Source organism: Grampus griseus (genome assembly GCF_964374135.1).
Source record: "Grampus griseus genome assembly, chromosome: 5".
Taxonomy (NCBI): Eukaryota; Metazoa; Chordata; class Mammalia; order Artiodactyla; family Delphinidae; genus Grampus; species Grampus griseus.
In genome coordinates, this window is record NC_138998.1 from 30,602,336 (window position 1) to 30,616,007 (window position 13,672).

Consider the following 13,672-nt stretch of genomic DNA (forward strand, 5'->3'; position numbering starts at 1 on the left):
TGCAGCCTGTCAGAGGTCCCCAGACTAGCAAGCACAGAACAATCAGACAACAGACTTTTAATTACATGGCCATAAACTCACATTACTTTTAACTTTTCAAAGTTAAAAGACTGATCTTCTATCTATTCTATTATGAAAAGTGGGCATCCACATGCAGGGTTTGGTTTTGTAATGGCATCAAGTTTACCATAAAGGTGACTTATTTATACCACTGTGATAGTGTGGGGTAGCCTGGCATAGAAGGCATGGAGGGTAGAGCTGCAGGGCCCTGAGCTGGAAATAAGCCTCGGTCTCCCCTGACTCACTGTGTGCCCCTAGGGAAAACACCAGAAACAGTGATTTTTGAGCCCAGAATTCTTATAATAAGCCAAATTATCATATAAGTGGGCAGATAAATGAAGATGTTTTTAGGAAGAGTCAGAAAAAAGATAAACCATAAGGAAACTTAGGAAATAGAAAAAACAAAGTGAGATGACAGAAATAAGACAAGATATATCAACAGTCACAACAAAGGTAAATGAGTTAAATCTCCCTATTAAAAGATTTTCAGATTGAGAATAAAACCCAAACCCCAAAAGCAGATCTAGGTATATGCTGTCCATTAAGAGAGAAGTCTGAAGTAAAATTTAAAAGCAAGGTTAAAACATGTACTAGCTAAATCTTAAAAAGAAAATAAAATGGAATTTTGGATTTCCAGTATTTACATTTTAGAAAATAATTTTTATCAAAGTAATACTCTTGTATTATGAAATAGTCATCTTTCTTATAATGTTTTTCACCTTGAATTCCAAATTATGGTAAAAGCCACTCAATGAAAGATTTTGCAGCCAGTAAAAATTATAAAGTCTATATAGAAACAAAGGAAAATCATGACATGGTAAGTGCAAAATACAGGATATAAGATTGTACACATTAAGAACTATATTAAATTCTAAAATCCAAATATGCATATGAATGAGACTAGACGAACACATACAAGAATATTAGTTTTATTAGAGTGGTAAAATACGCTTTTTCTTCTGTTTTCCAAACTTGCTTGTAATGTTTTTTTTTATAAGATGCTCTTTAATGTGTATAAATGTACACACAGAATATGTACAATAAAACAAATATCTTGAGAAGCAGGGAGCTCTCATTTTCATCTACTGGACTGTCATAAAATGAAAAAAATGAATAACTTCTGCTGTTGGTGAGTATGTACATTTAAGTATGAACTAGTGCAGGCATTTAGTAGGGTAACTTGGCAGGATCTATCAAATTAAAAATGCACATGCCGGGCTTCCCGGGTGGTGCAGTGGTTGAGACTCCGCCTGCCGATGCAGGGGACATGGGTTCGTGCCCCGGTCCGGGAAGATCCCACATGCCGTGGAGCGGCTGAGCCCGTGAGCCACGGCCACTGAGCCTGCACGTCCGGAGCCTGTGCTCCGCAATGGGAGAGGCCACAACAGTGAGAGGCCCACGTACTGCAAAAAAAAAAAGCACGTGCCATTTGATCCAGGATTTTCCCTCCAGTACTCTATTTTAGAGAAATTCTTACTCATATACACACAAGAGGAAAGTATAAGGATGTTCACTGCATTATTGTAATAGGGAGATAATGAAAGCGAATTGAACATCTTCAGTAGAGAAGTATGTAATTACAGTACAGCCATGCCAGATTACACAATAGTTAAAGGAATGAGATAGATTTATATGAATGGAAATGAAAAAACATCAAGACATACTGTTAAGTTAAAAAAAGTTAACAGAATAATAAGTATGGTCTCACATATTAAAAATAATTCAAAAAAGCAGCCACACAGAACAAAACTATATACTCCACACATACAATATATACTCCACACACACACACACACATATACAGAGGAATAAAACCACAGATAACATGGGTTCCCTCTGGTAAAGGGAGTGAAATGGCAGGGTGAAGAGATAGTGACCTCTGCTTATTATTCTATATATGTTTATGTTATTTGAATATTTTATGAGCATACCTTCATGTACTAAGAGGAAGACTAAGGAGAGGGGTAGGGAAGAAAATAGAGGGAAGCAGAACACTTGAGTTCTATTTCCAGTTCAACCACTTATTTTGCTGTGTGATCTTATCCAAGTCATTCAACCATATGAATTTTACCATCAGTAAAAAAAATATGGATTATAATAATGATCTAGAAATACAAAACTCTAATGTGCTTCAGGAATGTGAGGGATTATTATCATTTTTAAAAAATTAATTTATGTTTGGCTGCATTGGGTCTTTGTTGCTGCACGTGGGCTTTCTCTAGTTGTGGGTAGTGAGGGCTACTCTTTGTTGCAGTGTGTGAGCTTCTCTTGCTGTGGAGCACAGGCTTTAGGCATGCGGGCTTCAGTAGTTGTGGCTCATGGGACTCTAGAGAGCAGGCTCAGTAGTTGTGGCGCACAGGCTTAGTTGCTCTGCGGCATGTGGGATTCTCCCGGACCAGGGCTCAAACCCGTGTCCCCTGCATTGGCAGGCAGATTCTTAACCACTGTGTCACCAGGGAAGCCCCTATCATTCTTAAGGTGTAAGGAAGGCCTTTTTAATGGAATTCTTGCCATCTCAACCCATACCACATTACCTCTTGAGAGCCCAGGCAGACACCAGGTGTTCAGTAAATATTAATAATGACCGTGATGATGACTTTTCATTTATTAGAATAAAAAGTGTTTGCATATTTATTATGGTTTGCTAATTTTGCCAAGTCTTCATTACTTTGTCTGTCCCAGATGAAGATGGGAAAAACAGAGTGTAAATAAGGTTGTATTATTTGCTTAAGCTTCATTTAGTATGATTTACTTAAAGTAAAATATTTCATTTCCTTTCAAGTGTGACCAATTCTACTTTCTTTAGGTTAATAGAAGATCTTGAACAATCAGGCATGAAGATTGCCTCGGTTAAAGGCTCCCACTAGTGGTCAGTACTTTCTCATTTGGTAAAATAAATAAAATAATTGAATGAAATGCATTCTTTCTTAAAAGGAATTTTTAGTATTTTTCTCTAGCAGGAGATGGATAAAGAGTCACTGCTAAAAGGAACAAGTTGAAATTCCTCCATTTCTTTTGCAAGGCCCTTCCCAACCTGGCCCTGTCTCACCCCTCAGGCCTCATCACTGGTCACTCTCCTTGGAGCCTGTGGCCACTTAAGACTGTTCTGCAGTTCCTGAACGGGCCACTTTCATGCTTCTGGGCCTTTGTTTATGCTGCTTCCTCTATCTGGAATCCCCTTTTCTTTTGATTTCTTTATCTTGGTAAACTCCTGATATCTCTAAGGTCAAGATCACATGCCAGTCCTACTGTGAAGCCTTCACTGCATGTTTATGATATATTTCCGTGGAATTTTTCAAGTCAGGTGTGGCTGTCTGTGCCCTTTTCTCTTTTCCTCCACAGTGCATGCCCTGATGCAAAAATTTCTTGTTATTCATCTTTGTTCCCCCAACACCTTCCAGGTATCTGATAACTGCTTAACGACTGAAAGTAGTGACAGGGCTTTGCACATAATAAGCACTCAAATATTTGTTAAATGAAGTAAGATTATTATTTAAATTGCTCCTTATGTATGAATTTCAATGAGAGGCATACTTGCAAAAAGTTGCTTTTTCTTATCTCTGTTGCAGTAATTTTTCCACTCCAAGATCTGTTGACTGTGTAGAATATTCTCTGAATAACCTGGTTCCAAAAGGAAAACAAAACCAAATAAAAACATTAAAGATATCTATTACTTTATCAAAGGCCATCTTATGAACATTCTTTGAACCAAGCTAAGTTTTGGCCTTTTGATTATATCAAGTGTAATTTCTAGTAAAAATTAATACTATATTAAAAAAGTCTACATCCATATAGTTTGCATCTGCCCTTATAATTCTGAGAATAAAAAAATTCTTTGCTCACAAGTCGGCATTTCCCAGGTGCCTACATGTCACTTTCATTTTTACCTCTCATATAGGGATTCAAGTAGTGCTTATTAGGCTAGATGTTTCTGGAAGGCATATGAGGTGGGAAATCTGCACTGGGGTGGCTTAACAATTACTGGGTCAGAAGAATGGCTGCCAACATGGTATGATTCAAGAGGGCATATTCTGGTTATTATAGCCTTATCCATTGGAGTTTTGAAGACTTCTGAACTCTCTCTGGAAACTCAGATACACCTGGGATAGTTTATATCCCGAGTCCTTATTTAGGCGTGAACAGTTTTGTTACTAACTAGTGTTTTAATAAGTTTAACAAAGGTGAAACTCTGGAGAAGACCCTGGACAAGATGGGAGAGAAGGAGGATGGGTAGCAAAGGTGTCTGAAATTGAGGATGTATGTGCTGTTGTGTAGGGGAGGACTGGAGAAGGAAGACAGGCTGCAATCCTGGAGGTAGGAGGCCACAGTGCATTCTTAACACTTTTACCTGGGGTTATTTCCACCCATTTAATTTGCACTTGACCTATTAGGGTTTTTTTCTTTTTTTTCTTTTCTTCTTCGAAAGGAAGCAAGGGTGAGAAGAGCAGTTAAGCAGCTTTTTTAGTACTTCGGCTTTAGTTTTGATTATCTAATGATATGGAAATCCTGTAACCTTGGTGGTTTTTAATCATAGAAGAGGTTAGATCCCCTTTTTAGGCTATTTTAGTGCAAGAAGAACAAAAAAGAGAAGACATTTGGACATCTATCCTAAGAGTAGGCCTAATGAGGAACCAAACCACTATTCTGTTTCTGGATTCCTTATCAAAGAGAGTGATTCCCAAAAGTAACAGGAAAAAAGTAGCCTCAGGATGAAGGTCCAGACTTGTGCTGCCCGGCACGCCTCACCCCATCTCGCTACCGGTGCTAACTCCCCCCAACCCTTCAGCATCTAGCTCAGTTACCAACTCCATAGGAAGCCCCAGCACAGGCACTTGGGTCGAGCTGTCTTCTGTGCTCCTGATGTCACCTGAGTCTCCTTCGGTCATCCTGTGGTTATATTCTCAACACAGGTACACCTGATTGTCATCACCTCCAAATTCTAAGGAACCTGATCTCTTTTCACTTGCATCCCAGTGCCTGATATGTTGCTCTGCCTATATCATCAGGTGGTCAATAACTGCATGATAATTTAAAAAACTGAGGTATAATTAACATACATTATATTAGTTTTAGGTGTACAACATAATGATTTGATATTTGTATATATTGTGAAATAATCGCCACAATAAGTCTAGTGAACATCCGTTTCCACAGTTACAGAATTTTTCTTTCTTGTGATGAGAACTTTTAAGATTTACTTTCTTGGTAACGTTCAAATATTCAGTACAGTATTATGAACTATAGTCACCATGCTGTAAATTACATCCCCATGACTAATTTATTTTACAACTGGAAGTTTATACCTTTTGATTCCCTTCTCCCCACCTCCTGCCTCTGGCAGCTCCCAATCTGTTCTCTGTGTTTGTGAGCGTTCTTTTTTTTTTTTTTTAAGATTTATATCATACAGTATTTGTCTTTCTCTGACTTATTTCACTTAGCATAATGCCCTCAAGGTCCATCCATGGTGTTGCAAATGGCAGGATTTCACTCTTTTTTTATGGCTGAGCAATATTCCATTGTATTCCACATCTTCTTTATCCATTCATCTGTGGATGAACACTTAGGTTGTTTCCATTTATTGGCTATTATAAATAATGACACAGTAACACAGGGGTGCATGTATCTTTTCAAGTTACTGTTTCCATTTCCTTTGTATAAATACCCAGAAGCAGAATTGCTGGATCATACAGTAATTCTATTTTAGTTTTTTTGAGGAACCTCCATTGGCTGCACCAATTTACATTCCCACCAAGACTGCACATGAGTTCCCTTTTTTCCACATCCTTGTTATTTCTTGTCTTTTTGATGATAGCCATTCTAACAAGTGTGAGGTGATATCTCACTTTAGTTTTGATTTGAATTTCCCTGATTAGTAATGTTAAACATCTTTTCATGTACCTGTTGGCCATCTGTATATCTTCTTTGGAAAATTGCTTGATAAATTAATGAGATTGGAAAGCTGTGTGACAAAGACTTTCATGTTATATTTGTGATAGAGACATATGGGTTGGATTCATAGCTAATTGAATAACTCTATCCAGAGTTTTGAACAGCAGATGGATACTAACCTAGGAAAGTTCTCTAATTAATATTTTACATAAAATCAGTACTGTTGTCTATGATTTATAGATAGATTGCATATAAGATGTACAGAAAATATAAAACAGGGAACTGTATACAAAATTATTGTGAAAGATACTACTAATGTAGTTGTGTTTACTCTTGAGGAAAAAATAAGACTACAGTATGGATGTGACCATGATCTGAATGGTTATCAGGTGGAATAAGAAGCTGATATTTTTTGTACTGCATCAGAGGGTAGAAATAGAACTGGAACTACTAGAATTACTGGATAGAAATGCCCTTACTGGTTAGAAATGCTTCAATGTAAACAAGAGTTTCCTAACATTAGCCTTATGAAGCAATGGGTTGTATGAAGTAGTGAGGTTTCTTCTCACCACAATTATTTAGGCAGAAGCTCACAGGATTCCGTGTTAGGTGGGAGCTGGGACTAGCTGGTGTCTACAACTTCTCTACTGGCCCCAGTCACTCAGACTCTGAGTGAGGTGCTTCAGGGCAGAGAATGTGTTTTATTCAACACTGTATTTTTAGCACTAGCTTCACAAAAGTTCCTATAAAAAAGATGGAGGATTTTAGGCCAGAAATTATATATATGAAAATAAAAATTAAGAATATCTCTTATCATAGTTCCATGTCTTCGCTCTCAAGTTAAAGTCAATTTCAATACATATTATTACACCAAACTTTTCTTTGTTGCACATTATTAGATTTTTGTCCTTATTTCTTGATTTTGAACGTAAATTTATATTAAAGTCTAAGTTTCCTGTCTGTCTAAATTTTGTATATATATACCCCTCAAATATTTTATATTACTTATGGAGGTACTATATAACACTTAAAATTATAAAACTTTAATCTGTATTTATTTTTATTTTATTCTTTTCTTCATCTTTTGTTCTTTTGAGAGAATTTTTAAAATTCATAAACATTTTGAATGTTAAGTAATTTCCTATTTTTAGCCTCTGCTAACCTATTTGTCTCATACTGTAATAAAATGTACCTGTATTCCATTTTTCCATAGCCTAAATCTCCTTATTCAGTGGCCCCTTACATCAGCACATTTATTGGTTTCCACACAACTGATTCAGCATTTTAGCTTATCGAGGTAGGGGCACCATCTAGTGGTGAGAGCATGTAACTGCTGGTTCTACATTAATTACAGTTGTTTTTTTCCCCCCTAACTTTTTTGGTCTACCAGTTTTAGGTTTTTAAAAAGAAATTAATCAAAAATTTAAAAATATCAAAAAAATGTAAAAATTAATAATACTAAGAATAACTGTTTACTATCAGTGAGAGAAATGAAATTTGATAATTTTTCACCAAGGAATCTCTAGTCAACTTGACAATTTGAATTGTAAGTCAGTCTCCTTTCTTTTTCTTTATATCTACTGAAGTGGAAACCTCTAATTCACAAGTAGAGGTCACCAGGAATAGAAGTATGTGTTTGGTGGTTCTGTCAGAGTTTTTGATAAGCAGATCAAATGCAGACACAGAAATTACAGAGATTGCTCTTTGTAGATGACTTTAATGCACATGAACAACTCAATGCTGGAAGCCTGGCTCTTCTATTAGGCGGTGTGTGTGTGTGGGGGGGGGGGGTGTGTGTGTGTGTGAATGGGTTACTGATCCACTCTAGTTACTATGGCTCTGAAAAGTATTTCTTCATGGTCTTCTGCAGAACTTGGACTTAAACAAAACTATCTAATAAAAATGATTTCGTTCTCTGTCAAGAGGAAACGTTCTCAAGGGGAAAGAGTTAAGCTATTAGTGATGAGCAGTTTCCACCAGTTTAGCCATTTTAGGAAATATCACTACCTTGTCCTCAACAATGAAAATCCTGACATTTCAGCCTGGAGTGATAGATTCAGGCCAATCAAGACACTGAATACACCACTAAGACACCATCTGAGCAAGCCACAGAAATATCTTTACTGCCAGCACGAATATCACAAAAAAGTATTTTCAATATTATCACTAATTTTAAAACCTCACATGAGTACCTCTTTCCTCAAAAGTCAGCATATGCCAGTAAGGATAAGCAGAGCCTTATTCACTGGCAATTTCTTTGCATGGTATGCAAACCTGCAAACTCAAGGGCTACAATTTGCTGGTATTTCCAATTCTCATTTTCATTTGATATCAAGAGGCTCATTTCTCACTTGCCAACTCTTCTCTGGAAATAAAGGAGAACGTGGAGTGACTCCGGGTATAATCCCTTATTTAGGTAGTGATGTCCTTTTTTGCTATATGTAAATTTGGTGTTCTGCCTTTCCATTCTAAAACAGCTGACAAAATATTTAACTAAACAAACAAATAAAAAGTCTTTTCCTGTAGCATAGGTTTTCAGTGATAAATGGAAAATAAAAGTTGCCCAAATTTTCTTCATTGTATATGTGCCACACATAAGCTAATACTTGAGTCATACACTGTGTAAGCAGTTTCTTCCAACTGTAAAGTGAAATAACTGAATAACTCTACCATGCAAACAAAATATGTTAATTGTCCTATACTGTATGCCACTGAGAGTATATATTCAATAGGGTCATATGATAAATTAATTTTGCTTTTTTTGAGATATCTGTCATTAATTCTGAGGCTGATCTTTGTAAGTTTCTTGGAAATACTGTTATCTTTGCCATGAGCAGGGTAGAGAATGACACTTCTCTAATTTGGTTACTTCTATGCCACAAAATTAATTAATTTCATACTAGAAAGCTTATTTTGTATTTTTTATAGAAAAATTCACTGTACTCTGAAATAACCTAAAACTTTCAATGACTTCATGTCATTATCTGACCAAATTTCATAATAGAAAAGGCACTGGGTAGAACAGATAACCAGTCCAATAAAATTGTTTCTAGGTATTCAGTATGATGCTTTTAATTTGCATCTTTCTGTTTTGGAGGGTAGTATGAGATTATCACAACAGTAGGTACACTTATCTCAGGACATACAGATTCACATTCTGTATTCTCAGTTAGATCTTATTTACTACTTACGTTATGATGTTTTGAGTTGCCCCATTATCATTATTTCACAAGTATTTTACACTTTAATGACTACTACTGAGCAATGGATTCATTTTTAAAAAAATTTTTATTGGAGTATAGTTGATTTACAAAGTTGTATTAGTTTCTGCTTACAACAAAGTGAATCAGCTATACTGGATTCATTTTTGTGAACTGGGGATAAAGCAGCATAATACTAACAATAAAGCATAAATTTAAGAAATGTAAACAATAATATGCAAATGCCATGCAAATATGTCAGCAGCAATAATTAATTGGATCCTGTTAATTGACCTATGTAGTTCTTTTTGTTCAACGACTAACATACTAGCATTTCTCAGAAAATGTGAATTATATGCGAACAAAACGGTTTCATGGCTTTGCACTCTTCCTAAAACTTCCTGGGGGCCACTTGCTAGATGACTATAGACCATCATAGGTCCAGCGATCATACTTCAATAAATACCAAACTAGAAAGTGTATAGAAGGAAAATTTATCTCTTTTATAATTCTGTTCTTTAATATCTTTTCTAAGAACAAATTCCAATAAAAGGTTGCTCTGTAGACAGCATTCTCTGAATTGGTAGAAGGTTGGACTAGATTATCTTTAACATCTTTTCTAATTCTTGAGATTCTAATATACTATTAATACGTCCTTAGTTTATAGAACAGTCAGCAATCAGAACCCAATAATTCCTATTGGAATTGAAACCAGGGTTATGTATAGAATTCTTAAGCATGAATAACTTCACGTATTCACTCAATAAATACTTACTGTGTATCTATTATGTGCCAGGTACTATTCTAGGCATTGGAGATATAGCAACATCTAAATATAGACAAAGTCCCTCCTCTCATGGAGTTTATGTTATAGAGAAGGAGATGGACAATAAACAAAAAAATTACATATCAGTGATATAGGCGCTAAGAAGGAAAATAAAGCAGAACAAAGGAACAGAAGTGTAGAGGGAGGGGACAGGGAGAAGAAGGGTGAAGAAGGCAGAGGGTGATCAGGGAAGGTCTCACTAAGAAGGGAATGTCTGAGCACACATCTGGATGAAGTGAGGGAGTGAGTCATGTGGAAATCTGTAGGAAGAGCATTCCAGGCAGAGGAAAGAGTAAGAACAAAGCACCTGAGGCAGAAGCAGGTTTGGTCTATTCCAGGAACAGAGAGAAGGCAGGCTGTTGTTGCTGAAGCAGAGTGATGAGATGGGGAAACACTGGAGGGTCTGAGCAGAGGAGTGACATGGTCTGACTTATATTTTCAAAGGATAACTCTGCTTTGTGGAGACTAGACTGTAGGGCAATGAGGGTGTAAGTAGGGAGACCAATTAGAAGGAATCCATGTGAAAAACAAGGATGAGTGGCTGGGCCAGGGTGATTGTAGTAGAGGTAGTTTAGTAGAGTGTTGTGGTTAACAGGCAAAAATAACTTCTGAGATAGTCTTGGATGACAGTGACACCTTATGGTTCAAATAAAGTCTTATAAAGTTTTATGACAGAAGAGAATCAATGTAAAAGCAAATAATGAAGTTCCTACAGTAGAAAAAGAATGGTGGTATTCTGTAACTCAACAGAAACCAACAAATTCATAGCCAACAAAAAGTGCCCTAAGAATGAGAGGGCCTTCCTCAGAGGAGACTGTTCTATTTACCAGAGGCAGGGATCATCTCCCCCGGGTATGGCTGTGAATGTGAGGTGTGCCCTGAGGTTGGTTCAGCTGTGGAGTTCTTCCAAAGATAATCTGGAAGCTAGGGCAGAGAATGCCTGGTGTGGCTGCAGTGTGAGCTGTAGGCCTGTGTGCTCTCACTCATACTGCATGCCCTGCCTGTGACTGACCAAATGAGGCTGTGTATGAGAAACATGGAATGAGAACACCCCACAAAATAGGAGATTGTGATCATGTTATTTTAAATTCTTACATGATTTGTTTTCTGATTACATACAATCTATTTTTCATTATCATTTCAGTTCTAACTTTGAGGCACTATAGATACATCTTTTTTTGGAAAAGGATGTTGAAGATTCTTTTCAGTATTATTTGCAAATGCTAAAGATCAACTGGGTATCAATATTAATGATACAGCAAAAGGTATACCTCATAATACCAGACCGAATGAGCATATCACTTAAATTTTATATACAAGAGACCTCTTAAGCACTGGACACATATAAGAAGGCAAATAGATAGAAAAAATTAATTCAATTTTACTTCCTTCCACTTAAAATAATCATTATAGCCCATTTTGCATAAAGATCTGAAAGCCTGGATACTAGATAATGACAAAAAGGAGACTTATAGAGTTATATTAAGACAAAAAGGGACTCGGCCTACCGTGGTGATGTAGCGGGAGTGGAATTCTGGAGCATCTTTCAGGAACGTGAGGCCAGGATGTGTATCTACCACATCCTGAAAAAGAACAAAACCAAACTAAATTAACAAACATACCCCAAAAAACCCCAAGACACCTACAGAACTTTTTTCCCTCTTGTAGAATACTTGCCAGTTGAGCAAACTCGCTGTTTCAGAATATTGAACAATGTACTTAAAATTTAATTAGTACTTTATTAAATTCAAATATTTCACAAGCATACTTATGTGTGTTTTTTCACAGTATATGTCAATAAAAAGTTAAAATTTTAATTTAGCTATATTTGGTGATTTATGAATCAAATGTCTTACAGGTACATACTGTAATTCTAACATGCATTTCCGGGAAATTCATCCCACAGATCTTGGTAGGGATTGCTAAGTGAAATTTACACAGAAAGGATGATAGACACAAGCCCACTAGAACGATTCTTTCTCAAACTACAGACATGGGAAATTTTGGGGGAAAAAAATAGCCTTGTAGCCAAATAGCTTTAAATCTATGTTAAGTTCTATGAACCAGCTAATGTTCATCAAAATAACTGTGTTGACAAATTTGTTTTCCAATTTAGGATTTTATTTATTTTAAAATCTGATATTTTGTTCTCATGGAAGACTATTAGAATATTAAATCCTTGAAATACTGTTTTTATTTTCTAATTAGGTTTTAAAAGCACTTTGAATGAGCCTAGAGAACCTAATGGAGATAATTACTGTTAATTTAATAACCAGAGGCGACAGCAATGCTAACATAGATATAATCTATTAATTGGCTAGTCATGAATGGACAGACATCAGTTATATCTCTTTCCTTTGTTTCTTCAGAGCAGTTAGCTATTCATACCTACCAATACAGTCTAAAACCAATGGACCTTACTATTTCTTTAAATTTTATTTGGAAATAATTTTAGACTTACAGTAAATTGCAAAAATTTTATAGAGAGATTTCCTACATCTTTCTCCCAGCTTCCCATAATGGTAACAACTTACAAACCATAGTACAATTATCAAAACTAGGAAATGAACATTGATGTAATGCTAAACTACAGACCTTATTCAAAAATTTCCAGCTTTTCCCCTAATCTGTTTTTTCTGTTCCAGCATCCTAACTGCATTGGTTCTTGTGTCTCATTGGTCTCTTCCAATCTGTGGCAGTTCTTCAGTCTTTCCTTTTATTTCATGATTCTGACACTTTATGAGTTCTGGTTAGTTATTCTGTAGAATGTCTCTCAATGTGGCATTGTCTGGTATTTCCTCATCATTAAAGTTACACACTTTTAATGGGTATACCACAGAAGTGATGTTGTGTCCTTTTCAGTCTTACAAGGAGTATGTGATGCTGATATGTTTTACAACTTGTGTTAATTTTAGAACACACTTGGTTAAAGTGGTATCTGCTGGGTTGCCACCATAAATTTATTACCATTTAATAACTGATAAATATCATGGGGGAGATACTTTAAGACACTGCTAATATCCTGTTTCTCTGAAAACTTGTGCCCACAGATTTCAGCAGCCATTGACGGAAACTGACTGTGGCATTGATATAGTGGTGTTTACCTTATTTATTTATTAAACATCTTTATTGGAGTATAATTGCTTTACAATGGTGTGTTAGTTTCTGCTTTATAACAAAGTGAACCAGCTATACATAAACATATATCCCCATATCTCTTCCCTCTTGCAGTTTCCTCCCACCCTCCCTATCCCACCCCTCTAGGTGGTCACAAAGCACCGAGCTGATCTCCCTGTGCTATGCGGCTGCTTCCCACTAGCTATCTACTTTACATTTGGTAGTATATATAAGTCCATGCCACTCTCTCACTTCGTCCCAGCTTACCCTTCCCCCTCCCCGTGTCCTCAAGTCCATCCTCTACATCTGCATCTTTATTCCTCTCCTGCCCCTAGGTTCTTCATAACCATTTTTTTTAAGATTCCATATATATGTGTTAGCATATGGTATTTGTTTTTCTCTTTATGACTTACTTCAGCCTGTATGACAGACTCTAGGTCCATCCACCTCACTACAAATACCTCAGTGTCATTACTTTTTATGGCTGAGTAATATTCCATTGTATATATGTGTCACATCATCTTTATCCATTCAGCTGTTGATGGACACTTAGGTTGCTTCCATGTCCTGGCTATTGTAA

At 36.4% G+C, this 13,672-nt stretch overlaps 1 protein-coding gene across 3 annotated transcripts in view; it reads right to left on the reverse strand.

Annotated features, from left to right (window-relative positions):
- PPP2R3A (protein phosphatase 2 regulatory subunit B''alpha) overlaps positions 1 to 13,672 on the reverse strand; it is a 223,888-nt gene that overhangs the window by 78,690 nt on the left and 131,526 nt on the right. For all 3 annotated transcript variants that reach the window (XM_082654434.1, XM_082654435.1, XM_082654436.1), the window contains 2 exons: positions 11,484 to 11,558; positions 3,595 to 3,681 (listed from right to left, as the gene is read on the reverse strand). In XM_082654434.1, the coding sequence (XP_082510560.1) occupies positions 3,595 to 3,681; positions 11,484 to 11,558 (162 nt within the window). The remainder of the gene's footprint in view (positions 1 to 3,594; positions 3,682 to 11,483; positions 11,559 to 13,672) is intronic.